The 27,281-nt window shown below is 44.2% G+C and overlaps 1 protein-coding gene across 2 annotated transcripts in view; it reads right to left on the bottom strand.

Annotated features, from left to right (window-relative positions):
* The window catches only part of CCDC181 (coiled-coil domain containing 181), a 53,378-nt gene that overhangs the window by 10,354 nt on the left and 15,743 nt on the right, over positions 1 to 27,281 (bottom strand). For both annotated transcript variants that reach the window (XM_040423840.1, XM_040423841.1), the window contains exons 2-4: positions 8,274 to 8,413; positions 6,899 to 7,738; positions 5,308 to 5,454 (exon numbers count right to left, since the gene is read on the bottom strand). In XM_040423840.1, the coding sequence (XP_040279774.1) occupies positions 5,308 to 5,454; positions 6,899 to 7,738; positions 8,274 to 8,413 (1,127 nt within the window). The remainder of the gene's footprint in view (positions 1 to 5,307; positions 5,455 to 6,898; positions 7,739 to 8,273; positions 8,414 to 27,281) is intronic.

The following is a 27,281-nucleotide window of genomic DNA, read 5'->3' as shown; positions in this document are numbered from 1 at the left end:
AATCGGCACTCCACAACTTTAGCGGTTTATTGCTCGGTCATGCAACTTACCACCCAAATTAATTTTACCTCCTTTTCTTCTCACTAATAGAGCTTTCATTTGGTGGTATTTCATTGCTGCTGACATTTTTACTTTTTTTGTTATTAATCGAAATTTACAGATTTTTTTGCAAAAAAAATGACATTTTTCACTTTCAGTTGTAAAATTTTGCAAAAAAAACAACATCCATATATAAATCTTTCTCTAAATTTATTGTTCTACATGTCTTTGATAAAAAAAAAAATGTTTGGGTAAAAAAAAAAAAATGGTTTGAGTAAAAGCTATAGCTTTTTGAAGCAGCTCTGACTTTCTGAGCACCTGTCATGTTTCCTGAGGTTCTACAATGGCCAGACAGTACAAACACCCCACAAATGACCCCATTTCGGAAAGTAGACACCCTAAGGTATTTGCTGATGGGCATAGTGAGTTCATAGAACTTTTTATTTTTTGTCACAAGTTAGCGGAAAATGATGATTTTTTTATTTTTTATTTTTTCCTTACAAAGTCTCATATTCCACTAACTTGTGACAAAAAATAAAAACTTCCATGAACTCACTATGCCCATCACGAAATACCTTGGGGTGTCTTCTTTCCAAAATGGGGTCACTTGTGGGGTAGTTATACTGCCCTGGCATTCTAGGGGCCCTTATGTGTGGTAAGTAGTTTGAAATCAAAATCTGTAAAAAATGGCCGGTGAAATCCTAAAGGTGCTCTTTGGAATGTGGGCCCCTTTGCCCACCTAGACCGCAAAAAAGGGTCACACATCTGGTATCGCCGTACTCAGGAGAAGTTGGGCAATGTGTTTTGGGGTGTCTTTTTACATATACCCATGCTGGGTGAGAGAAATATCTTGGCAAAAGACAACTTTTCCCATTTTTTTATACAAAGTTGGCATTTGACCAAGATATTTATCTCACCCAGCATGGGTATATGTAAAATGACACCCCAAAACACATTCCCCAACTTCTCCTGAGTACGGCGATACCACAAGTGTGACACTTTTTTGCAGCCAAGGTGGGCAAAGGGGCCCACATTCCAAAGAGCACCTTTAGGATTTCACCGGCCATTTTTTACACATTTTGATTTCAAACTACTTCGCACGCATTTGGGCCCCTAAAATGCCAGGGCAGTATAACTACCCCACAAGTGACCCCATTTTGGAAAGAAGACACCCCAAGGTATTCCGTGAGGGGCATGGCGAGTTCCTAGAATTTTTTTATTTTTTGTCACAAGTTAGCGGAAAATGATGATTTTTTTTTTTTCTTACAAAGTCTCATATTCCACTAACTTGTGACAAAAAATAAAAACTTCCATGAACTCACTATGCCCATCACGAAATACCTGGGGGTGTCTTCTTTCCAAAATGGGGTCACTTGTGGGGTAGTTATACTGCCCTGGCATTTTAGGGGCCCGAATGCGTGAGAAGTAGTTTGAAATCAAAATCTGTAAAAAATGGCCGGTGAAATCCGAAAGGTGCTCTTTGGAATGTGGGCCCCTTTGCCCACCTAGGCTGCAAAAAAGTGTCACACATGTGGTATCGCCGTACTCAGGAGAAGTTGGGCAATGTGTTTTGGGGTGTCATTTTACATATACCCATGCTGGGTGAGATAAATATCTCGGCAAAAGACAACTTTTCCCATTTTTTTATACAAAGTTGGCATTTGACCGAGATATTTCTCTCACCCAGCATGGGTATATGTAAAATGACACCCCAAAACACATTCCCCAACTTCTCCTGAGTACGGCGATACCAGATGTGTGACATTTATTTGCAGCCTAGATGCGCAAAGGGGCCCACATTCCTTTTAGGAGGGCATTTTTAGACATTTGGATCCCAGACTTCTTCTCACGCTTTAGGGCCCCTAAAATGCCAGGGCAGTATAAATACCCCACATGTGATCCCATTTTGGAAAGAAGACACCCCAAGGTATTCAATGAGGGGCATGGCGAGTTCATTGAATTTTTTTTTTTTGCCACAAGTTAGCGGAAATTGATTTTTTTTTGTTTTTTCTCACAAAGTCTCCCGTTCCGCTAACTTGGGACAAGAATTTTAATCTTTCATGGACTCAATATGCCCCTCAGCGAATACCTTGGGGTGTCTTCTTTCCGAAATGGGGTCACATGTGGGGTATTTATACTGCCCTGGCATTTTAGGGGCTCTAAAGCGTGAGAAGAAGTCTGGAATATAAATGTCTAAAAATTTGGATTCCGTGAGGGGTATGGTGAGTTCATGTGAGATTTTATTTTTTGACACAAGTTAGTGGAATATGAGACTTTGTAAGAAAAAAAAAAAAATAATAATTTCAGCTAACTTGGGCCAAAAAAATGTCTGAATAGAGCCTTACAGGGGGGTGATCAATGACAGGGGGGTGATCAGGGAGTCTATATGGGGTGATCACCCCCCTGTCATTGATCACCCCCCTGTAAGGCTCCATTCAGATGTCCGTATGTTTTTTACGGATCCACGGATACATGGATCGGATCCGCAAAACACATACGGACATCTGAATGGAGCCTTACAGGGGGGTGATCAATGACAGAAGGGTGATCAATGACAGAGGGGTGATCAGGAAGTCTATATGGGGTGATCACCCCCCTGTCATTGATCACCCCCCTGTAAGGCTCCATTCAGATGTCCGTATGTTTTTTACGGATCCACGGATACATGGATCGGATCCGCAAAACACATACGGACATCTGAATGCAGCCTTACAGGGGGGTGATCAATGACAGGGGGGTGATCAATGACAGGGGGGTGATCAGGGAGTCTATATGGGGTGATCACCCCCCTGTCATTGATCACCCCCCCTGTAAGGCTCCATTCAGACGTCTGTATGTTTTTTACGGATCCACGGATACATGGATCGGATCCGCAAAACACATACGGACATCTGAATGGAGCCTTACAGGGGGGTGATCAATGACAGGGGGGTGATCAATGACAGGGGGGTGATCAGAGAGTCTATATGGGGTGATCACCCCTGTCATTGATCACCCCCCTGTAAGGCTCCATTCAGACGTCCGTATGTGTTTTGCGGATCCGATCCATGTATCAGTGGATCCGTAAAAATCATACGGACGTCTGAATGGAGCCTTACAGGGGGGTGATCAATGACAAGGGGGTGATCAATGACAAGGGGGTGATCAATGACAGGGGGGTGATCAGGGAGTCTATATGGGGTGATCACCCCCGTCATTGATCACCCCCCTGTAAGGCTCCATTCAGACGTCCATATGTGTTTTGCGGAACCGATCCATGTATCAGTGGATCCGTAAAAATCATACGGACGTCTGAATGGAGCCTTACAGGGGGGTGATCAATGATAGGGGGGTGATCAATGACAGGGGGGTGATCAGGGAGTCTATATGGGGTGATCACCCCCGTCATTGATCACCCCCCTGTAAGGCTCCATTCAGACGTCCGTATGTGTTTTGCGGATCCGATACATATATCAGTGGATCCGTAAAAATCATACGGACGTCTGAATGGAGCCTTACAAGGGGTGATCAATGACAGGGGGGGGATCAGGGAGTCTATATGGGGTGATCAGGGGTGATCAGGGGTGAATAAGGGGTTAATAAGTGACAGGGGGGGGGTGTAGTGTAGTGTGGTGCTTGGTGCTACATATTACTGAGCTACCTGTGTCCTCTGGTGGTCGATCCAAACAAAAGGGACCACCAGAGGACCAGGTAGCAGGTATATTAGACGCTGTTATCAAAACAGCGTCTAATATACCTGTTAGGGGTTAAAAAAATCGCATCTCCAGCCTGCCAGCGAACGATCGCCGCTGGCAGGCTGGAGATCCACTCGCTTACCTTCCGATCCTGTGAACGCGTGCGCCTGTGTGCGCGCGTTCACAGGAAATCTCGGCTCACGCGAGATGACGCCAATCGGCGTTAGTGTAGCCTGGGAGAGCCGCCGCGATGACGCCTTTCGGCGTTAGGTGTGTGGCAAGAGGTTAAAGGGTTTCTGTCACCTGAAAAATGGGTATTAAGCTGGCTGACATTAGCGATGTGCTAATGTCAGCTGAACATAACTATATTACTGCCATCTCACTGCCTAAAGCCTTTATTGAGAAAAACAAACTTTTATAATATGCTAATTAGCCTCTAGGAGCAGGATGGGGGGCGTTGAACCTGCTCCTAGAGGCTCCGTTTGCCCACCTCTTTTCACTCCCTTGTGCTCTTGATTGACAGGGCCAGGCAGTGCTGTTCTTCTCCCGCTGGCCATGTCTGCAGTGTAAATCTCGCAGCTTCAGTATTCGGCGCAGGTGCAGTGAGGAAGCCAGCAGCCGCCGAGCGTCCTTCCCTCACTGCGCCTGCCCCGAATACTGAACGGAGCGAGATTTACGGAATGCACACAGAGTAACTTACTTTTTTTTGCGGACCCACTGAAGTGAGCGGTTCCGCATACGGTCCTCAAAAAAAACAGGAACGGACACGGAAAGAAAATACGTTCGTGTGCATGAGCCCTAAGGATGTATACCAGCCAGACAGAGGCCTGAAGTACAGTCATTTGGCCTCTGATTGACTAAACATACATCGACATAAAATGGTCAGTTAACAGCCTGTATTGTAGCTGCATTCTAGTAATACATGTGACATTATTGCGCATAAACTGCCTATCATTTCTAAGTTAACATGAAAATATTTTGATCAAATCATTTATCAGTATGGAAATATATTTGTTTTAAGACTACATAGGGCAATTAGAACAGTAATTAATATCACTCAAAATGAACAATTTTTGCCTTCTAAAGAAAACTACAGATCTACAGATTTTCAAGTGAATGGAAAAAAAACAAGCCCTTAAATAATTTGACTTCTGCAGCTTCTATGTTTCACAGCACATAACAGCTGCAGAATGTTGTTCTGTGATAAAATTAGTAGATGGCTGTCCTATGGTTCATTCTGCACCCTGTCTCCCCACTCCTGAAGATCTTCTAAACGGATTTCTGACAAGTTCAAAGCTAAACTTTCATTTTGTCAATAATCAACTTAGAAAATTGTTCAGGAGTGGAGAGAGAGAGGTTGGAGAATGAGCTGTAATACCGACAGTCTGACAATGTTTATCACAGAATGACATTCTGCAGCTGCTATCTCATGTGAAACATAGAAGCTGCAGAAGTCAAACAAACCAATTTTTCTTAAATAAAACCTTCCTATGTCTTTAACCCAAGATACATCTAACTCAACTCAATTATATAAAATGGCTCCAAAGGTGTCCATAGCCTTTAAGAACAATGCAGATTGAATAACAAAACTCACTGGCGTGCTGCTTGTCTCCATCTCCTTTGCCTGCTGGACTCTCTTTTCTTCGATAAGTTGTGACCTTTTCCTTTGTAGCCACATTTTAAAGGCCATCTCATTTTCTCTCCTTTTTAGTTCATCTTGTTCTTTTCTGCGCTCTTCATCCTATCCACAAATGATATTGGTTAGGGTTATGATTACAATTTGCATGTAAATGTCTATTAATTGACAAAATCAGTTAAATTGTTTTCCAAGATTAAAACATTGATGGGCTATCTTTTGTATTTAAAAGGGGTCATTTATTAAGACCGGTGTTTTAGACGCCAGTCTTAATAAAGCCCCTGCGCTGGCGGTGGATCTGCCTAAGTTATGTAGTTATGTTCACCATCACTATCACGTCTGAGAGGTGCAGAGGGGAGGGAAGAGGAGTACCCTTCCACTAGGGAGAGGGAGGAGTAGTGACCCCTAGCTCGTCTGGCATTGGCACCTGGCTGCCCTGACATCCCTAGACGGGCTACTAACCCGTACGCCGATCACGTGTCTCGTCCCTGGCTTACCCTGAAATAAGCCCTAGGTAGTGAGTAGGGCAGTGGGAGCACTAGTCCTCACCACTGACACCTAGTGTGACAACAGGGAAAAGACAAACAACACAAACAATCCCCGAAGGGAGACAACAACAACAGGAGTGAACCTGAGATCCAACAGCAACAGTTGTCCACCTGAGGTCAGAATAGAAGATCTGGAAGGAAGGTCTATATCTGGTAACAAGGAAAGCAAAAAGGGAGAATATATAGTAGCTGGGAGTGGCTGACAGAGAACAGCTGAAAGGAAAAGCTACAGATTCCTAAATGGGACAAAAAGGATCGCAAACTTAAGCAGGAAAACCTAGACCGGAATCTATTCTCACCATTAGGTCATGGATTGATGTCTTGAGAAACCGAGCGCGTAGCCACCCACTGCGACCTTCTGACCGCAGGCACAACAGGATCAGCGATAGGTTGTGACACCCTCGTGACACAGCCTCTACATAACCTCGCCGCATCCAGCGCTGCTTCTAAATGTAAGCCAGCTTCCTTGCTGGCTTACATTTAGACCATTTTCTACACCTAAACCAGGCATAGAAAATGATGAATAAGACGGGCCTGCTGGCTTTTCCCTTTCCCAGCCTACTTTTTTAGACCTGGCATAAGAAGTCGGAAATTGCGGCGCAACTAAACGTTGCACCGCCATTTGCGCTTAAATACACCTAATATAGGTGTATTTCAGTATAATAAATGACCCGAAAGTCTCATTCCCAAGAATTACCAATATAAATGTTAAATTATTATGATTGTAGTTAGTGCTATGTGTCTCTAGATTTTAGTAGCCTTTGGGTTAGTCCAGGCATGGCAGAATTGCCATAGATTTTCAGTTTGTATTCAATGTGAAGGGTGAAATTCATGGTAAATGCGCTGCAAAATCCACATGCTAAACATGCAGACTCTTTGAGGAAATTATCCATCATGGCCGCCCCCTTGGCCATTAGTATGTCCTCCTTTAGAAATAACAAGGGTGATGAAATATTGAAAATGCATAAAAATAATATTTAATATTTGGTTTATATATTTACCTCCCTCCTAAGTCTCTCCTTTCTCTCGAGAATCCGTTTTTGTAGCTCCTTTTGCTCAGGAGAGAGGCTGAATGTGGTGTTTCTGGTTGACACACTTGCGGACTGCACTCTCCGCTGTGGCTTTACTTTATGCAAAGATTTTGTTAGGTTAGCAGAGTTGGGTCTGACTTTAGGGCCAGTAGGAGGTTGCGGGAAGAAGCCATTCACGTTATTGATAGTTGAATATTTCTTATCGCCATTAGCTGAAGAAACAAATTTATCTGAATGAGATGACAATTTGGAGCTGTCTTTAGTGTTATTTATAGGAGGCAAAGAACATTGGTTTTCAATGTCTCGTAAATTGACAAGTTCAAACTTTCCATCTTTCTCAACCAATACTTTTGCATCCTTAGGTTCTTCACCAGTGCCGCCCTTTTTATCATTATGTTCCTTGCCATCTGCTGAAGCTTCATCTACTTGCAACTGAGACATGCCATCTACAACATCATCTTCTGTGAAACTTTCAGTTCTATCACTGCTGGGGAAGTCTAGTGGAGGAACTTCTAGATCAACCAAATTTTCCTTGAATTTGAGCTTCCTCTCTCGATTTTCATCTACTGTTTCCATTTCCAATTTCTTGTTGGCTTCTTCTATCTTCTCTGTAATATATCGCTTTGCTTCTTCATCTTCTATGTCAGATTCTTCACATTCAGACATAGAGTCATGTGCAAGCTCACTAACTGTATTTGGCTCAACATGAACAATTTCATTTTCACTGCTTGAAGACGTGTCGCTTTTATTTTCCTCTCTGACTGAGTGCCTCGAGTCAAGTTTCAAATCACTGAGCTCTTCCTCTTGACTCTTAAATAAGACACAACATACAAATAGTGAATATATTACTATGTGATGTGAAAATCAGAAATGTCAGTTTTAAAAAAAAAAGTACCAACCATGATAGCAAAGGAGACGTAGCTAAATGTGACCAAAAGTCAAGAGCTGTTACCACGTGGTTCAAAGGGTCTCAATGAACATGGATAAATTATATCTAGTCACATACCTCAATGTTGCACCACCATCCCCAATGATATCAAAAGGAACAGGTGGATAATCTCAGAGGCCACAGGCTCCGCCTCTATCTCTCATGAAGTAGATGGAAGGCAGAACTATTACTAGAAAATGGGGGAACACTTTTGCTCTGTAGTATTCCCTCAACAGGCACAGATATAGATGTGACACACGTGCCATTGACACCCATGTTTTTATGTGGTCATCAGGCTATACTTTATATGGTGGGGCCATCCATACAGTATGTGCTAATTCAAACCAAGGGCAGTCATGCTGATTAATAAAAATAAAAAAAGTATGAAAATATTCTGAAACATTATGTTAATTATACCTGTGAACTTTTAGATTTTTCATCTTCTTCATTTATTAACCAGTCAAGGTCCTTCTCAAAATCATCATCATACTCTGGAACCCCATCAGAATCCGACTCCTCCTGATTGCTCATGTTTTTGGATAAACTAGGCTGTTCTCCTAAAAATACATAAATTGAAAAACTAATATTTAGTCTTACCGGTAAATGGTTTTCCAAAGTCCGACATGACAGCACCCACTGGAGGATGTCCTATTGGTCTCTGTAGGGACAGGAAGCGAGAGAGATTAAAAGGCCCCTCCCCACCCCCACTCTCCAGTGTTTTCCAACTTACTACACCGGATAGGATGCAACTTATTTATTTGAAATCACCATGTTTAACATCGCATTGGTACATAAAGTCAGATCAACCAAACAAAAAACAAAGCAAATGGGGGGGGGGATGGGGGATGGGGGGGGGGGAATACCGGGTGCTGTCATGTCGGACTCCTGGAAAACCATTTACCGGTAAGACTAAACCTTAGTTTCCAGGACGACCCTCCATGACAGCACCCACTGGAGAACTACCAACTAGGGGGAAACCACCACCTGGAGGACCTTCCGTCCGTATGCCAGGTCTTGGTTGGCTAGAGCATCTAGCCTATAGTGTTTAGCAAAAGTCAGGAAACTAGACTGCGGCCTTGCAAATCTGATTAACCAAGGCCTCGGCTTTCTCTGCCCATGTTGCTGCCATGGCTCTGGTTGAGTGGGCTTTTATAGTTAAAGGGCAGACTATATTCTGAAGTCTGTAGGATTCTCTGATTAGTCTATCTCCTCCCGGATTTTGTCCTTTGAAGGTAAGCCAGAATTGTTCTTCTAACATCCAGACAATGGAATCGTTCCTCCTGTGCATTTTTGGGGAGGCACAAAATGAAGGAAGCATTATTTCCTGTTCCCTATGAAAGGGCGAAACTACCTTAGGTAAAAAAAACGGATCCAGTTTCAGTATTATACGATCGTTGTTCTGTCCCCACATGAAGGCGAATGAAGGTGTAACTGATAATGGCTTTGTGACTGGCCTACCTTCGTATCCAAGCAGTGGAGCAGACCGGACCGGCAGATGCTCAGGTTAGATGGATCCAGACGTAGACATGAGGATGCAATCAAACGTGGGTTTATTTGATCCAGAGCAGTGACATACAGTGATGCAATACAGTAGATGCTGTGATGTGGATGTCTTTTCTGAGGCTAACTGCTGAGGCAACTGCTGAGGCAACTGCTGGTCAAAAACTGATGCCTTCACAAGCCGAGGTGTGTGTCTCCAGTCACAAAGGATGCAGCACTGAAAAAGGCTACAGGAAGTGACCAGGCCCAAGGCTGCTAAAACCACGCCCAGAGAAAACTTTATAGACAACGAACGAAGCGTGCAGCATACAAATTCCGGCCAGCAGATGGCAGCAGAGAACAATAGATTTAAACAACATAGGTAAAAACAAGAAATAATACAGTGCAGAAATTCAATATGAAAGGAACAGCACACTCCCCGTCTGAAATTCACTTTGGGGATTTCACTATGACGAATGTCCATAAAATATAAACAACCTGTAAAAGAAAAACATGTTAGAATGCAAAAAAGATTAGTCCTGTTTTCCAACTTGGAATGGAGAAGATCTGCGAAGCTTGATACAGTCCTGTTCACCCTGCAGGGACGTTCTCGATGGGCAATATTAAAATGAGTTCGTTGATTGGTCTTGAGAACGTTTTGAGCTCGCCTTTCCTGAAGATCTTCAACTCCACCTTCCGGACCTTGCCATCCTTGCTAGGGAAAACCTTTGAAATTAGTCCGATAGGCCAGTCAATCCTTTCGGTTTGTTGCTCTTTCACGGAGGGAAGTGGGGTATCCCAATCCTTGACTGTTTCAGAAAACTGTCTCAGTAAAGATTTACCTTGTATGGTGATGGGCGCTACAAATCCCAGCGGATCAAATAGGCTGTTTACCACTGATAGGACGCCTCGTTTTGTGAATGGCTTGTCTGCACAACTTATCTGAAAACCGAAGGAGTCAGCCGAGAGATCCCATCTGAGGCCCAAGCTCCTCTGCACAGGTGGACTGTCCAGTCCCAAGTTAATGTCCTTGAATCCTGGTGCATGATCGCCTGATTCGAAGGCCCTCATAACGGCCAGGCTGTTTGAAGCAATTTTGTGTAGTCTAAGTTTAGCTTGGTACAACATACTTTGAGTCCTTTTGAGCAGATCGATAGCCGCTTCTTCAGTCGGTAGTGATTTGAGTCCATCGTCTACGTAGAAGTCCTTTTCTACAAAGTCTCTGGCGTCTTTACCGTACTCGGATTCTCCCTCTAAGGCAGTTCGCCGAAGGCCGTAAGTTGCCACGGCAGGTGAAGGGCTGTTTCCAAATACGTGTACCCTCATACGATATTCTGCCATCTCTGCGTTGGTGTCGTTATTCTTGTACCACAGAAACCTGAGGAAATTCCGGTGGTCCTCTCTGACTACGAAACAGTGGAACATCTGTTCAATGTCAGCGGTGATGGCAACGAGCTCTTTTCTGAACCTCATCAGCACTCCAACTAGGTTATTCGTCAGATTAGGACCTGTGAGAAGGACATCATTAAGAGATACACCTTGATGTTTGGCACTTGAGTCGAAAACAACCCTAATTTGATTAGGTTTCCGTGGGTGATACACTCCAAATGAAGGCAAGTACCAGCACTCGTCGTTCTTCCCTAAGGATGGAGCTGGTTCTGCATGGTTGTTGCGGAATATTTTGTCGATAAAGGCAACGATGTGTTCTCTCATCTCAGGCTTACTGTTCATGGTACGCTGAAGAGAGTTAAATCTAGACAGAGCTTGTTCCCTATTGTTCGGGAGTCTCACCCTGGTAGCTCGGAAGGGTAATGGAGAAACCCAGTGATTGGTTTCGTCTTTAAGGAACTCATTGTCCATTATCTTGATAAATTCTCTGTCCTCTACTGACAAAGCTACTTTATCATCGTCCTTGCTTGTGTGAAAGACTAATCTTCCCAAGTTGTCAGCAAAGGGAGGAATGTCGTCAGGTGGTTGTATGAGGTCTGGAGGCTTCTCTTTCACCTCATAGTGATGAGGGCAAGGCTTAATGCAAGTTGTGCGTCCATCTCCACGCACGTACGTTTTGAATGAGCGGATTTTTGGTTGATCCAAGCATACATTTCCTATGACTACCCATCCCAAGTCCAGTCTCTGGGCGTATGGTGCATAGTCGGGACCATTACACTGTTGACGCACCTTGTGTACCCTTAGATTGTCTCTGCCAAGCAGGAGTAGAATCTCGGCGTTGTTGTCCATAGGTGGGATAACGTTGGCTAGGTGCCTTAGGTGTGGATGGTGAAATGCAGCTTCCGGGGTAGGAATTTCATCCCTATGGTTGGGTATTTGATCGCATTCGATCAGCGTCGGTAGAGGTATTTCTGTATTTCCACTGACGGAACAAGCGATGAATCCTTGTGCCCTCCTGCCGCTAGTCTCTATGCGACCCGAGCAGGTGTTTAAGATGTAGGGTTCTGACGGTCCCTTTATTCCAAAGGCTTCAAAGAATTTAGGTCCTGCTAGGGAGCGGTTGCTTTGGTCGTCAATGATGGCATACATTTTTACTGCCTTTTCTGGTAGCCCCTCCGGGTAGACCTTGATTAGGCATATGCGGGCACAACATTTCTCACTCTGGCCCTCCCCACATACGTCCAAGCATGAGCAGGAAACAGCAGTGGCTGTGTTAGCGTGGTTCTGGGGCTCCCCGCCATGACTTTGAGCAGGACTGGTGGTGACGGCAGCAGGTGAATCCCTTGTGAGTGGAGTTGGGTGCATAGCTGAGGCATGTCTATCACTATGACACTCCTCACACTTGATAATGGATTTGCAGTCCTTAGCCATGTGCTCCAATGAAGCGCAGCACTTGAAACATACCCCAAGCTCGGTCAGGACTTTCTTGCGCTCCTGTATGGTTTTGGATCTAAATCCTCTGCATTTGTTCAGTGAGTGTGGTTTTTTATGAATGGGACATTCACGATTGAAGGCCTTGTCTCCTGATGAGGTAGTGTACTGTCTACCAGTGGGTACTGCAGATGATGGTAGGTTAGTCTTTCTAACATTCACGCTGCTCTTAAAGTCTCTGTGTTTATGTACAATACTTTCATACCTTGATGATGGTGTCACTGAGGCTGTAGTATTGAACTCCAGGAAGTCGAGGCTGGGGTCATTCCTCATCTGGGACTGTTCATCGATGAATCTACAGAAATGAATAAATGGGGGAAAGGTGACGTCATGCACTCTTTTGTACCTTGAGACTGATGCCGCCCACTTCTCTTGCAGGCTGTATGGTAGCTTCACGACAATTGGGTTCACCCCATGGGCTGTATCCAGGTAGCACAGCCCAGACAGACGAGGGTCTCTTTTGGCGAGCTCCAGTTCCATGAGCAAATCACTTAAATCCTGAAGCTTATGGACATCCTTGAGACTGATCTTGGGGACGTTCTGCAGTCTCCTGAATAGTGCCTTCTCTATTGCTTCTGCGCTGCCAAAGGTGCGTTCGAGTCTCTGCCAGGCTGCAGCGAGACCTGCTTCTGCTTGTCCCACATAGACAGTTCTAAGGCTCTTGATCCGATTTGTGGAGCCTGGGCCCAGCCAGTTGATCAAGAGGTCGAGCTCCTGCTCTGCAGTTAGGTTGAGGTTGGCGATGGCGGCTTTGAAGGTTGCCTTCCAGGCTCTGTAGCTCTCTGCACGGTCATCAAATTTTGAGAGACTGGTGTTAATTAGCTCTCTGCTCACCATAAACCTGGCAAACTCAGACATATCTGATTTCTCACTGCTTGTTGCCATGACAACTTGTGATGCCCCTGGGGCGTATAGGCTGCGTGGCGTGAAAGGGTGAGATGCTTCCGGGTAGAATGATGTTGCTGCAGGGTTGAGCTGTGGTCTAGCCTCTGTAGATTCTGATGACTGCTGCTTGAGCTGTGGAGGTAGGCCAGGAAACACCTGGTAGCCATCTTGCTGTAATAACTGCCCTTGAGAGAGCGCGTCTGGGCAACTGTTATTGGATTGCTCGGGTGCTGTGGGTGTCACTGGCCCTGCAGGTAGAGCTGACTTGGAGGTTTCAGTGTTGTTGGCTTGGACAGTACTGCACACTGGGGGTGGTGCAGATAACTGTTTCAGTATGTAGTCGCTGGTGCGATCAGCTGGATCGTCTATCTCCTCTGGTGGTAAGCAGACTGAATCAAGGCCTTGGCTCAATGCTTGCTCAAGTAGTCTTACTTTTGCTAATGCAATTTCCTCTTCCCTCTCTGATTCAAGGATCTTTATTCGAGCCTCTGCTTCTGCCCTCTTGGCTTCTGCCTCCGCTTCAGCCCTCTTGGCCGCCGCCTCTGCTTCTGCCCTCTTGGCTTCTGCCTCCGCTTCAGCCCTCTTGGCTGCTGTCTGTGCTTCTGCCCTCGCAAGGACTTCTTTTTCGGTGAAGGAACGTCTCACTTTGGATTGCTCTGCATTTATGCGGGCCTCTAGTAATCTGTCGCTCAGGGTGGAGCTTCTAGAGCATGATGATCTATAGGACCGCGAGGAATGTTTTGATGAATGCGATCTGTGTGATCTGGTTTCTTGTAAATGAGAGATGCGGAGTTCCACTTTATCTTTAGCGTCCAGCACCATGGCGTCTCTTTGTCTGTCTATTGATTCTGCCTTGCACAATTCTGATGGGGCTTCTTCAATATTAGAGTCTTTTAGAAAGGTTATATACCTTGTGGACAGTCTCTTGTATCTTTCATGGGCTGCATTCAGCCGCCCGACGGCAACTTGTAAACTGGTGGTGTCGCCTGAGGAGGACTTAAGTCCTGATATGAGGGAGGAAACTCGTCCCCATAGCTCTTCCAAGTTGTCACATAGCTCATCTTTCATGGTGTGATAGTTTTCTGTGATCTTTATAGTTGGTTTGAGAGAGCGCCTTGGTCGCGTGACTTGGTCTGCTGGAAGTGTGGGTTCTACCTCCAGCTCTTCATAATGATCAGTATCAGGTTGCATTTGCTTTATTTGATCACTGGGGAACTGTACGAGGTCCTTTTCGGCCATTTTGATTTAAGGTGCGCTGTCTCTTTAAGAAAATGAACTTTTGAATTGGGGGCTGAAAATTGCAGTGCGGCTCAGATGAGGCACCCCGATGAGTTTCCCAAGGTGTTTTGAGTGAATTGCGGGGTTTTGGTATAAGGGAGGCCCCGCGTGCGTGAACAGTTCTTATATCATGCGAGCAAGGGTTAATATAGGATGTAGAAAGTGGCTTGGTGAGTAGTGGAGGACTTCCAGGCGAGAGTATATCTACTGCGGACACGCCGTGCTTCCCCTTAGGCTTATGGGACGTGCACTGTTGCTGGGCAGATTTGCTGGGAGTGGGCCTGTTGCAGAGGAGGTTCCTGAGTGTGGCACTGGGCTCTGAGGGAACCTGTAGCCGGGCATTGGACATTCAGACAGATATTGATTGGGGTATAAGGCTTTAAGGCAGTTTTTGACTGTTCTGTCCCCACATGAAGGCGAATGAAGGTGTAACTGATAATGGCTTTGTGACTGGCCTACCTTCGTATCCAAGCAGTGGAGCAGACCGGACCGGCAGATGCTCAGGTTAGATGGATCCAGACGTAGACATGAGGATGCAATCAAACGTGGGTTTATTTGATCCAGAGCAGTGACATACAGTGATGCAATACAGTAGATGCTGTGATGTGGATGTCTTTTCTGAGGCTAACTGCTGAGGCAACTGCTGAGGCAACTGCTGGTCAAAAACTGATGCCTTCACAAGCCGAGGTGTGTGTCTCCAGTCACAAAGGATGCAGCACTGAAAAAGGCTACAGGAAGTGACCAGGCCCAAGGCTGCTAAAACCACGCCCAGAGAAAACTTTATAGACAACGAACGAAGCGTGCAGCATACAAATTCCGGCCAGCAGATGGCAGCAGAGAACAATAGATTTAAACAACATAGGTAAAAACAAGAAATAATACAGTGCAGAAATTCAATATGAAAGGAACAGCACAATCGTCTAGAGTCTTTAAATATGGCTCCATTATTGACAGGGCTTGGATCTCCCCTATTCTACACTACCAGGAACACAGCTTAAAGGGACAACATCTTATTCGAAATTTGATCAATTGGTTCAAAAGGGTGGCTACAAAGGCCATTTAAAACTATGTTTAAATCCCAAGCAGGAACCGTCTGTCTAAAAGTAGGTCTCATCCTGGACACTGCCTTTACAAACCTTTTTATCCATCTGTGATCTGCCAATGGGGTGTCTAGAAAACAACCTTATGCAGAAATCTGGACTTTTAGGGTACTGGGTTTTAGTCCCATATCAAATCCCATCTGAAGGAAATCCAGAATGCAACCTATTGAAGGTGAAGTGTTATCTGGATGAGTAAGAGACAAACATGAAGTAAACTTCTTCCATATTTTGTTATATATGGCTGAAGTTACTGGTTTGCGACATTTTTGCAATGTTGATATTACCTTGTCTGAGAGGCCTTTCTTTTTTAGAGTCTGCCTCTCAGGATCCAGGCTGTTAGATTCAACTTATAGAGATCCGGATGTTTTAAAGGACCTTGTAGAAGATCTTGTCTCTTTGGAAGGGATATTGGATCCACAATAGACATCTCCTTCCGAATTGGGAACCAGCCTCTCTTGGGCCAGACTGGTGCTATCAAGATTAGAATTGTTGAACTCACTTTCAATTTTTTAAGACCGCAGGAATCAGAGGTAAAGGTGGGAACGCATATCCAAGGTCCATATTCTACCCCTGAGCTAAAGCATCTACTCCCATCGAATTGTCTCTTAGATTTAGTGAATAGAAACAATCCAGCTGAGAATTCTCTTTTGACGCAAAAAGGTCTATTTGTGGACAGCCCCACCTGTGACAAATCAATTGGAATACTTCCCTGTTAAGCATCCATTCTCCTGGGTTGAATTTATGTCGGCTCAGGAAATCTGCTGTGGAGTTGAATGCTCCCTTTAGTTGAATAGCTGAGATGGAAAGGATTCTCCTTTCTGCCCATGTAATTATTTGGTTTGCCAGATTCTGAAGGAGAGGGTTTCTTGTTCCTCCCTGACGCTTCAGATAACAGACCGTGGTCATATTGTCTGAAAGTATCTTGATATGTTGTCTTTGAAGTAGATGCTCTGCTGCTGTTAGCGTCTCCAGTACCGCCTTCAACTCTCTGAAATTTGATGACCTCTGACTGTCCTGTAAGGACCACTTTCCCTGAAAGAAGCAATCTCTCAAATGGGCGCCCCAGCCTCTCTGACTCGCTTCTGTGGTAATTACTATTCCTGGAGACATGTTCCAGGGAACTCCTTTCTTTAGATTTTCCGGGTTCCCCCACCAGGATAGGGAGTTCTTTAACTTCTCTGAGAGGATTGTCCTGGAGTTGAGGGAGCGGTGGTCTCTATCCCATGATGAGAGCACTGCGTCTTGTAATGTTCTTGAGTGGTACTGTGCCAAGGTATAATTGAGAAGAGATGCAAGAGGTCATTAGGCCCAGGATCTGCATACACTCTCTTAAGGTATGATTTTCTTTCCTTTTAAAGGATACTATTCTTTCTCTTATCCTTTCTTGTTTTATATCTGGGAGATAGGAATGCTGTTCCACTGAATCTAGAAGGGTTCCCAGGAATTTTTTTTGGTGTCCGGATGCAGGTCCAATTTCTTGTAATTTATAATCCATCCCAACTCTTTTAGCAGGAAAAGAGTTTGTTGAATGTGATCCTCCAGACGCTGTTTTGATTATGTTAGGAGTAAGAAATCGTCTAGGTAAGGTACTATCATACCTGGTTTTTCCGTAAATAGGCCATCATTTCTGTGATCACTGTGTGGCTAAGGATATCCCGAACGGCAGGCAGTGTAACTGGTAATGGTAATTTTTTCCCTTGTATTTGATTGCAAATCATAGATATTGTTGGTACTGCTGATGTATGGGGATGTGGTAGTAAGCATCCTTTAAGTCTATGGTGCATAGAAACGCACCTAGAGTTATTAGTGTCATTGTTTTCCTGTTTTTGTATTTGGGTTGAAGAGAAATCCTCTTCCTCCCTTAGGATAGCTCCATCTACCCGTCTTACCCTTCCCTCTAGCCGTTGTGTTTTGGAATTGTCTAGAGGGCTTACGAAAGAGCTGCGGCTTCTTTGATTTTTCCTCTGAACAGCCTTTTTTCTTATCTGCTGCGCTCTCCAGAATAGAATCCAGGACTGGTCCAAATAGGTAAAAGCCAGTGAAGGGGATTGCACATAATCTATTCTTGGAAGTTATATCCCCTGACCGTCTTGCCGTATTTGTTAGTGACTAATTCCTTGCTGAAAACCAGATGGATTCTGCTGAGGCATCTGCCATGAAAGAAGTAGCCATCTTTAATAATGGTAGCGACTCCAAAATTTCTTCCCTGGATGTTTTTAGCTTAAGATGATTTTCCAGTTGTTCAAGCCACAGAAACATCGCCCTGGCCACGGATGTGGCCACAATATTTGTGTTAATGGATACAGCCGAAGATTCCCATGCTTTTTTTAATAAGCCGTCTATTTTTAGATCCATCGGATTCTTCAACTGGGATTAATCTTCAAATGGAATTGTGGTTTTCTTTGCCACTTGAATATCGACTTTAGGGATCTCTTCCCATAATTTTGTCTCTTCCGGATCAAAGAGCAGTCTGCTTTTAAATTCCTGTGGAACATATAGTTTATTTTCTGCTTCCTCCTATTCGTCTTTTATTTATTGCTTCAGATTTGAGTTCACTGGAAAAAACTTCTTTTTTGCTCTCAGGCCCCCAAACATTGCATCTTGAATGGTTCGGGCCTGCTCCTCCTCCTCGACTGCCATCGTCTGTCTTATTGTTGTTAGGAGGTCTTCTCCAGAAAAGAAGTATCTTCCTGGTTCATCCGAGAGAGAGGAAAGGAGATATTCTTCTTCCATCTCTTCTAAGTAATATAAGCCATCATCCTCAGAATCAGAGTCCATCTGAACCCTGAGTCGTTTGGAGGGTGGTGGAGAGGGGACTGGAGTAGGGACCTGGTTTAATTCTGCCGCCTGGACTTCTTCTCTTATTATAGCTCTTAATTCTGACATAAAGGAAGGTTGTTCCTCTTTAAGAATTTTAGAAAAGCAGTCCGGAAATAGAGGTTTCTTATATGACTCCAGTTTTTTGGGACATGTCGCACATTTTTTAGCTTTCTTTTTTGAATCCCCATGGGACTTGTGTCCTGTCTCTTTCTTAGCCTAAGGTGTAAGAGAGAGAGAGAGCTAGGTTCATATAGAACTATAGAACTCTCTATAACACCGGGCAAAACAGTGCAGGGAGTGTAACTTACTTACCAGCCTTCTGCTTTAAAGACATCTGGACCTCCATGATGCACAACTGAACATTCAGCCATCATCACTTAAATGGACTTACCTCATTTTGGTCCGTCCCCCCCCCCCACCGCCATGCAGCTCTGCCTCCTCTTCCTGGGGGACTCATTCCAAGGAAGAGTCAACCCCCATGTGCGGCCTCAGATTACCGAGGCCTTCATCATGCGATGTGCGCCGCCATCTTCTTCCGGCGCACGCGAACGCGCACTTCCGGTCACGTGGGCCGACTCGGCAATCCTCCACCAGTGTGCGCCTAGAGGAGCGCAGGAGCCGCAGCCGAGCCCAGAGTTCCCAAAGCAGGAGAAGCGGCATCGGCGTCCCCGATACCGCGGCAAACTTGAGGCTTACATGACCCGGACAGGGGTTTGAAGAAGGTGTCCAGGAATGGCCCCAGACCCTCAGGTATCGGGGAAGAGCTAGGGGACCCCTTCCCAGAGGGGTGCTAGCCTAGTCTACCGGAGGCTGAGAGGAGAGGCATAAACCCCCCGACCCAGCCTCAGCCTTTTCCTAACATATCTTCTTTCTTCATCCCTTAGCAGGGACTCCTCTCTGCGCCTATCCCCGTGGGCACAGGAAGAACACTGGAGAGTGGGGGTGGGGAGGGGCCTTTTAATCTCTCTCGTTTCCTGTCCCTACAGAGACCAATAGGACATATTCCAGTTCCAGTGGGTGCTGTCATGGAGGGACATCCTGGAAAAAAAGATTATGCGTGACTTATACACTCTCTATCCATCTCTCTTTCACAAATTATAGAAAGAGCGTAGCACAGTAAGCTCCAGAGTCATAAGCAATTTCATGCTTTGCAAGATATTTCTACAGTGTTTCATTGTGTGGGGTCTGTTCAGTTCCTGACACCCACACCATTAATACAGGCGTAGGTGGCAGGAACTGAACAGACCCCACACAGGCTGTGTTGATTCAATGCTCCAGATCACTGTGGGAGCCCAGCACTGAAGGAAGCCAGTCTTCTGCTGTAAAGACCGGGACTGGAAAGAGCTCATATCCCAGCCGCTTATCCTCCTAGATACCACTGTCAATAGCTGCGGCATCTAGGCAGACACAGGCAGGGGGCTCCCTCTACCAGCATTGGCCCAGGCGAATACAATCATGGGGTCCCGATGATTTTCCATGGCAGCCAAAGGCTTGCCATGTCTGTATGCCTATTAGACTGTGCCACAGCCTCAGCCTAATACATTGCCTGTCACTGTTGCAGTGATAGTCTATAATGCATTGATATACAGAGTATATCAGTGCATTATAAAAGCAATGTTCACACTAGAGTTGTCGAGCTCCGGCAGGCTGTTCTGGCAGCCTTCCAGAGTGGTTTTAGTCCGTCCAATTCTCAGCATATTTGCCGGTTTGTAGCCGGATGTCCGCCAGTCTCCATTATAGTTAATGGGGCTGGCGGGCAATTAGGCAGCGTCTCGCAATGCTGGATCCAGACAGTTCTGGCAGGCTGTTCACTGCCAAAACAGCCTATCGGAGTTCTGAGACGCTACTGTGAAACTAGCCTAATAAAGTTTATTAAAAATAAATACTATAATTTTTACATAAAGTTTTATTTTGCAAACGTAGTAGAAAACACACACATGTATGATACGAGTGTGTTTGCTGCAACCTGTATAATAAAGATAACATAATTTAAAAGCAAAAAAATGCAAAGTCCCATCTACATCAAAATGGCATAATTAAAAACCACATCTCATCCAGTGAAAAACAAGCCACATACAGCTACATCAGTGGAAAAATGAATGTTATGGCTCTTGAAATGTAGTGATATTAAAAAAAAAAAAAAAAAATGTATTATTTTTGCAAGAAACTTGCTATTATTGTGCCAAAGTAGTAACATATAAAACTATGCATATTTAGTACCATGGTAATTCGACTGATACATAAAATAAAAGTAACATGTTAGTTATGCTGCATCGTGAATACAGTGAATTTTAAGGGCAAAAAGCAATGGCGGAATTTTCCCGTTACAACCTCAAAAACATTAAAAAAAGTTAATCAATAAGTTATATGTACTCCAACATGGTGACACAAAAAATGCAAGTCGCCCTGCAAAAAAACAAGCTAAAAAAAAAGTTATCGCCATTAAAAAAAATAGACAACAAGGGTGAAATTTATCATTTCCCCATGCCAGTTTTCTGGCGTACAAAAGTTACAAACCTTGTGTTTGCGACTTTTTAAATGCCACTGTGTCTAAATCTAAGCCAAGTGGCATTTCTATACCACCCTTGCCACTTTTCTGGAAAGGGGACATGGTTAGGGCAGAGAGGGGGCGTGGCCAATGAGTTTATCTTATTTTATGTGAGTTTTCTTACGTAGAAGAAGACTGAAATCTACGGCAGCTCTGACTAGCTCAGTCTAGGCGCAAGGACTGCTGGAGGGTATGCCTAATATATGACAAGGTGTTGCGTCTGGTCATTGATTAGGCACTCCCCAGAAGAAGCCAGGTTACTGGCGAAACGGCGTTGGGTTAGGAGGCGGCTGAGAGATCGACACACCATCCAGGGTATGAATATCTTTCTCTAATAACCAAGCTTTTTGCCCTTATATTTTGCCTTTGCTGATGCATAGCTTGGGGCTTACTGTTTATAGCGGTCTTGGTGGTTCTTTTCATTTTTCTCATCCTGCATCATTCTTTTCCCTGGTCTCTTGGTGTGCTGACCTCTCGGCCCCCTCTTGGGCCTTGTTCCTCATCTTTGTATCTCACTTTTGTGCTGCCTTTTACCATTATGTATGTAATTTTCTTACATTGTCAATAAAGTTTATTCGATTTTCACCTCGTGAAGATTGTGGTTCAATTTTCGGTAGTATTAGTGGCTCCACGTCTTGTGGGTCAGCAATTTTTGTGACTTGTTTCTGTCTGGTATTAATTGGGTGGTGAACATGGATGTAGTGTATCCTGCATTGATGTTCTATGGTAGGGCTTTCAGTGGAGGGTAGAGGCAGATGCAGCGAGGAGCTTACTACAGCACATATTGTACAGATCAGAATCTGTACACCTCCTACATGGCTGAGGTGTACGGATAGCGTTTCAGGAAGCCCGAACTTCAGGGGCCTTTTTTTGGTGGTAAAGTATAGTATATTAGAAAAAAAAAATTTATGGTATTTTTAACACTTCCCAAAAATTTTAGTTGAACATTTAGGTATACTTTAATATTTATTCACAGAAACCCAAATACTCTTGGACTGTAAAAGTTACTATTTCTTTTTGCAATCAGGACTTCGGAAAGTAACATACAGGAGTGAAATTTCCCACAATGCAAATCAATTTCCTAACAGAGGTACCATGTATGTTGTCCCACGTGTATATTTCTCCGACTAGTAAAATCAATGCAATGATTGTACTGTTTACCACTAACAACATAGAAAAATTGTAAAGTGTGAACAATAAGTGTTCCCATGATGGATTAGGTCCAACCGTCAGAAACAATAATTTAGTACCAGCAAACAGACAAGCAGCCTTACAGAATACAAGAGGACAAAGCATGGGACGTCCCTGGACGCTACTGGTCAGGATGCCATGGAAAGGTACACCCCAAATAGGATAAAGTCAATAGGGAAATCCAGTCTAAGGCGCTCAGACACAGTATGGTGGGTGCCAGGCCTCTAGTGAGATGACTGCATACCATCCTGGGTCTGGACGCCACACGGAACGCTCAGGCGTCACAGTAAGCCTCACCTCTGAGAAGACATGTTTACTGGGTGGGATATGCCCAAAGAGGCCACAATTGGCGGACAGCTGTCAGACCTGAATCTGGGAAACCAGGGACATAACATGACTTATGCCAAGCTGGGGACCAGCGAACACTTAACTACCCACAAACTCCAACGGGCCAGCAAACACACACGTATTCATGCTCACCACACATTCCATAGCCTTCCAAACAGACACACTGCGGCAAGGTAGGCTGGGGAGGTGAAGAGAGACAATGCGGGACAGAAGCCAAACAGGACCCCCCCCCCCCCCTCGAACCGGCAAGATCACCTATACTAAGGCCCAACTAAAATCCCTGGGGAGGCACATAGCCAGAGACAGGGAACTTAAAGTAGTCCTAGAATTGATGGAAGGCAGGGCCAGCAATACCATATTGTGGCAAATTATACCAGCCCAATAGAGCCAAATACTACAATCCATCACAAAATACTGCCAGCAGCACAAAATACATCCCCAAAAACTTCCACTGGCCAGCCATGAGAAGGGCTCAGGCGGCCCCCTGGGCATCGGCCCACCGGGCAATTTCCCTGTAAGGTCTATGGCCAATCTGCCCCTGGCCAGAGATAAGATACCAGTAGCTATGGAGATAGATAATGGACCTTACAGAGGATGCAGGTCAGTGTTCAAAATGAAGCTAAAGAGGAAAAAAGCTAAACCGTTTGTACCATCAATCATCATGGGAAATGTTCAATCCATAGACAAAAAGACAGGAGCTACAGGGACTGGTCATGTCTCAGAAAGTGTACAGAGAGTGCAGTGCAATTCACAAAGACATGGTTACATGAGAATGTATCAAGTACAAATAACTTTATTCTGAGTCTCCATGTTGTAATTTGATTTTACTGCCTTAATAAACGCTTAAAATAACTTTATTAATATCTTATTTAAAATAGTGGCGACCCACCACATGAATTACTCATCGGGCTAAGTCTGGAGGAGTGGCTCACACCACAATTGTATGGGTACAGCCTAATCCTCCACACTTAATAAAACAGTGTGTTTAACTGGATATGTCAGGGTTTATATAGTACCCTGTCCAAATATCCAAACACCCTGTAATAGTTGCTCAAAGGTGCGCTGAATACACTTTTTAAAAACAGCTGTACACTGAAGTGCAACTACTGACTTTGTTGCAACAGTGTATCACACCAGCAACATATGTAGATAGCGAAGTAGGATGGAAACAATGCAGTGAGAGCGATGTTAATAAAGCTCTACCCTTTAGCCTGCTTTTCCAATCCCACTTATTGTTAGATCCGATTGCTATTTACATGAACATGAACTGTCCCTGCCTATTCATGCGTCTGCTCGACGCGTTTCTATATCACTTTGATTACAGTGATATGTCCTCAGGAGCAGAGTAGTACGTTGGCATGAGTGCAGTTCGCCCCATCTATTCAGCGAATACTGTCACTCTGCCGGCAGGTAATGGACGCTGCACGCTCCTGTTGGCGCGCGTGCAGCACACAAATACACAGCCTCCGGCTCTATTATGGCCATAGCACGCGGCCGCTCAAAGCCGCTCTCATATCAAGGTAGTCACTCCCACTGGGCGGAGCTAGTCGGCATGCGGACACGTCACTTGGGGGAGTGGAAAATCAACTTCCTCCGCTCTGCCCATTCTAATTGTGCTGACCGCTACAGTGGGTATTATTTTATTTGGCAGAAAAATTGCCTACCATATCAGAGGATGTACTGAGAGGTGCAGCATCGCCCTGGAGGTAAATGGAAAAGAATCACAACAACCTAACATTTACGACTATTAACCATATCCCCAATACATAGCAAAGTCACCCAGATAATCGGTGACATATTTAATGGAGATATGATGTGCCCGAAGGTATAATAGTCTACATCTCATAAGACACATATAAACCAGAGTCTTTTAAAGGGATATATATGAGATGTTTTAAATTCAATCATGTACTCACCTCAGTTTATGTCTGGGATCACCATTAGCAAACAGCGGGTCACTGTGGTATGCATCCCTAAAGCGTTGGGATGTCCAATTTTATAAATCAACGGGAATTCTCCTTTTAGATAAAACATGTATAGGAGATAAAGTCATTTAGACCAAAGGGTTTTACAGTTCTCAGTGTAAATGTCCACTGCGCCTCTTTCCGCAGCAGCAGATTGTCTATGTCCCCACCTCTCGGAGAGCCTCTAACATGTTCAATACCCTGAAAGGAAATACATTGTTTAACTCCCGGGTGACATTCCATAACATGTTGGGCAATTGGAGTATCATCCTCATTGCTAATGCTCAGCAAGTGTTCTCCAATCCGTCTCCTAAATTCCCTCTTGGTTTTACCCACATATTGTTTTTGGCAGATACATGTAGCCACATAGACCCTCCCTACCGTTTTGCAGTTAATGAGGACCTGATGACAAAGTTCCGTCCTGTTGTGGTGCATTTTACTATATTGCCCTTTTTAATGGCTTTACATGCAACACATTTACCGCATTTAAACGTACCGGGTGGTCTATTGGGTAACCAAGTGGACAGTATTGAGGGACTGTACAGACTGTGCACCAGTTGATCTTTCAAATTACTCCTTCTTCTATACGTAATGAGTGGAGATTCACCCACAAGATGTCCAATCACCGGGTCTGATTTCAGGATGCCCCAGTTCTCCTTGATAATATTCCGGACCTCCTTATTGGCCTGATCATATGTACCTATGATTCGGATTTTATTATCCGTTGTCCGTTGTTTAGGGACCAGGAGATCATCTCTATTACTCGCTGAGGCATGCTGATATGCCTCCGCAAGACAAGGACCAGGGTACCCTCGCTGACTAAATCTTTTTTGTAAATCAGAGGATGCTTTTTTGAAATCCACCCACTCTGAGCAATTGCGTCGAGCTCTTAAATATTGCCCTTTTGGTATACCATACTTAAATTTGGTGGGATGTGCACTCTCCCATCTCAGCAATGTGTTAGTAGCAGTGGGTTTTCGGAACATCTTAGTGGTGATTTTTCTGGACCCATCAATGCATATAGATAGATCCAGGAAAGTCAATTGAGTTCTATCAATTTCGCTTGTGAAGAATAGACCCAGGTCATTTTTATTGAGCTGTATTACAAACTCACTAAAAGCCGTGCTGGTGCCATTCCACAAGATGAACACGTCGTCTATAAATCTGAGCCATAAGACAATAGACGACGTCCACTGTTCCATGGTCTCGCTGAATACATGTTCTCTCTCCCACCAGCCCAGGTAGAGGTTGGCAAACGTAGGGGCACATGGACTTCCCATGGCCACTCCCCTGAGCTGGTGGTAGAACTTTCGATCAAATGGAAGGAAGGGGGGGCAAAAGAGTGAAAATAAAAGAGTCCAATTGCCCCCCGAAACAATGCCAGAACAGGCCAGAAGCACTGAGGTTAAGAAATGATAAGCTCAGAGTCCTGTCTACAAATGCTCGCAGTTTAGGTTAAAAAATCAATGAACTTGGGTCAATAATGGCATCTGAGAATGTAGATTTAGTGGCTGTTACGGAGACATGGTTTAATGAAAGAAATGACTGGGACATAACCATACCAGGGTACTCTTTATACAGAAGAGACAGAGAAGGCAAGAAAGGAGGAGGAGTGGCCCTGTATGTGAAAGATAGCATTAAATCTAACCTAATACAAGTTGGTGAGGCCAACATAGAGTCAGTTTGGGTTACGTTGCAGTTTGCTAACCATGCAGTAACTCGTGTAGGTGTGATATATAGACCACCTGGTCAAGTTAAAGAACTAGATGATCTACTAGTTGAAGAAATAGCTAAAATGACAATGAAAGGAGAAGTTATCATTATGGGAGATTTCAATCTTCCAGATATAAACTGGAAAACCAAAATAGCAAGTTCTACCAGGAGTACAGATATTCTAAATTCCCTACTGGGGTTATCTCTACAACAAGTGGTTGAGGAGCCAACCCGGAGGGAGGCCATTTTGGATTTGGTATTCACAAACGGGGATTCGGTATATGATGTCATTGTAGGCGAAACCTTGGGATCTAGTGATCACCAGTCAGTGTGGTTTAATATAAGAACTGTGAAAGAGTCCCACCACACAAAAACAAAAGTTTTAGATTTTAGAAAAACAGACTTTTCAAAAATGAAATTAGTCATAAATGAGTCCTTATCAGACTGGAACGGATTACATGGAGTCCAGGAGAAATGGGACTACTTAAAAGGTGCATTATTGAAGGCAACAGAAAATTGCATTAGACTCGTCAGTAAAAGCAAAAAAAGGAGGAGACCAATGTGGTACTCAGCAGAAGTGGCCCAAATCATTTAAAATAAAAAGCTAGCATTTTGTAATTATAAAAAAACCCAGAGCAATGAAGATAAGGAAATCTACAAGATTAGGCAGAGAGAGGCCAAGCAAGTTATAAGAACTTCTAAAGCGCAGGCAGAAGAAAAACTAGCTCAGTCTATGAAAAAAGGGGATAAGACATTCTTCAGATATATAAATGAAAAAAGGAAATTAAGACAAGGAATAACTAAATTAAAAACAAAGGACGGAAGGTATGTAGAAGAGAATAAAGGGCTAGCCGACTGCCTTAATGAATACTTCTGTTCAGTTTTTACAAAAGAAAAAGGAGAAGGACCTCCACTAGAAAGAATGACTATTAAATCGTTTGATGCATGTATCTTTACAGAGGAAGATGTTCTAAGTTTGCTGTCTAAGGTGAAGACAGATAAGTCACAGGGGCCTGATGAGATACACCCAAAATTATTAAAAGAGCTTAGTGGTGAGCTGGCAAAACCGTTAACAGATTTATTTAACCAATCATTAGTAACAGGAGTCGTCCCGGAAGATTGGAAATTGGCAAATGTCGTGCCCATTCACAAGAAAGGTAGTAGGGAGGAATCGAGCAACTATAGACCAGTGAGTCTGACATCAATAGTAGGCAAATTA

This window comes from Bufo bufo, chromosome 3, assembly GCF_905171765.1.
Source record: "Bufo bufo chromosome 3, aBufBuf1.1, whole genome shotgun sequence".
Classification (NCBI taxonomy): domain Eukaryota; kingdom Metazoa; phylum Chordata; class Amphibia; order Anura; family Bufonidae; genus Bufo; species Bufo bufo.
This window is presented reverse-complemented; position numbering and strand designations above follow the sequence as displayed.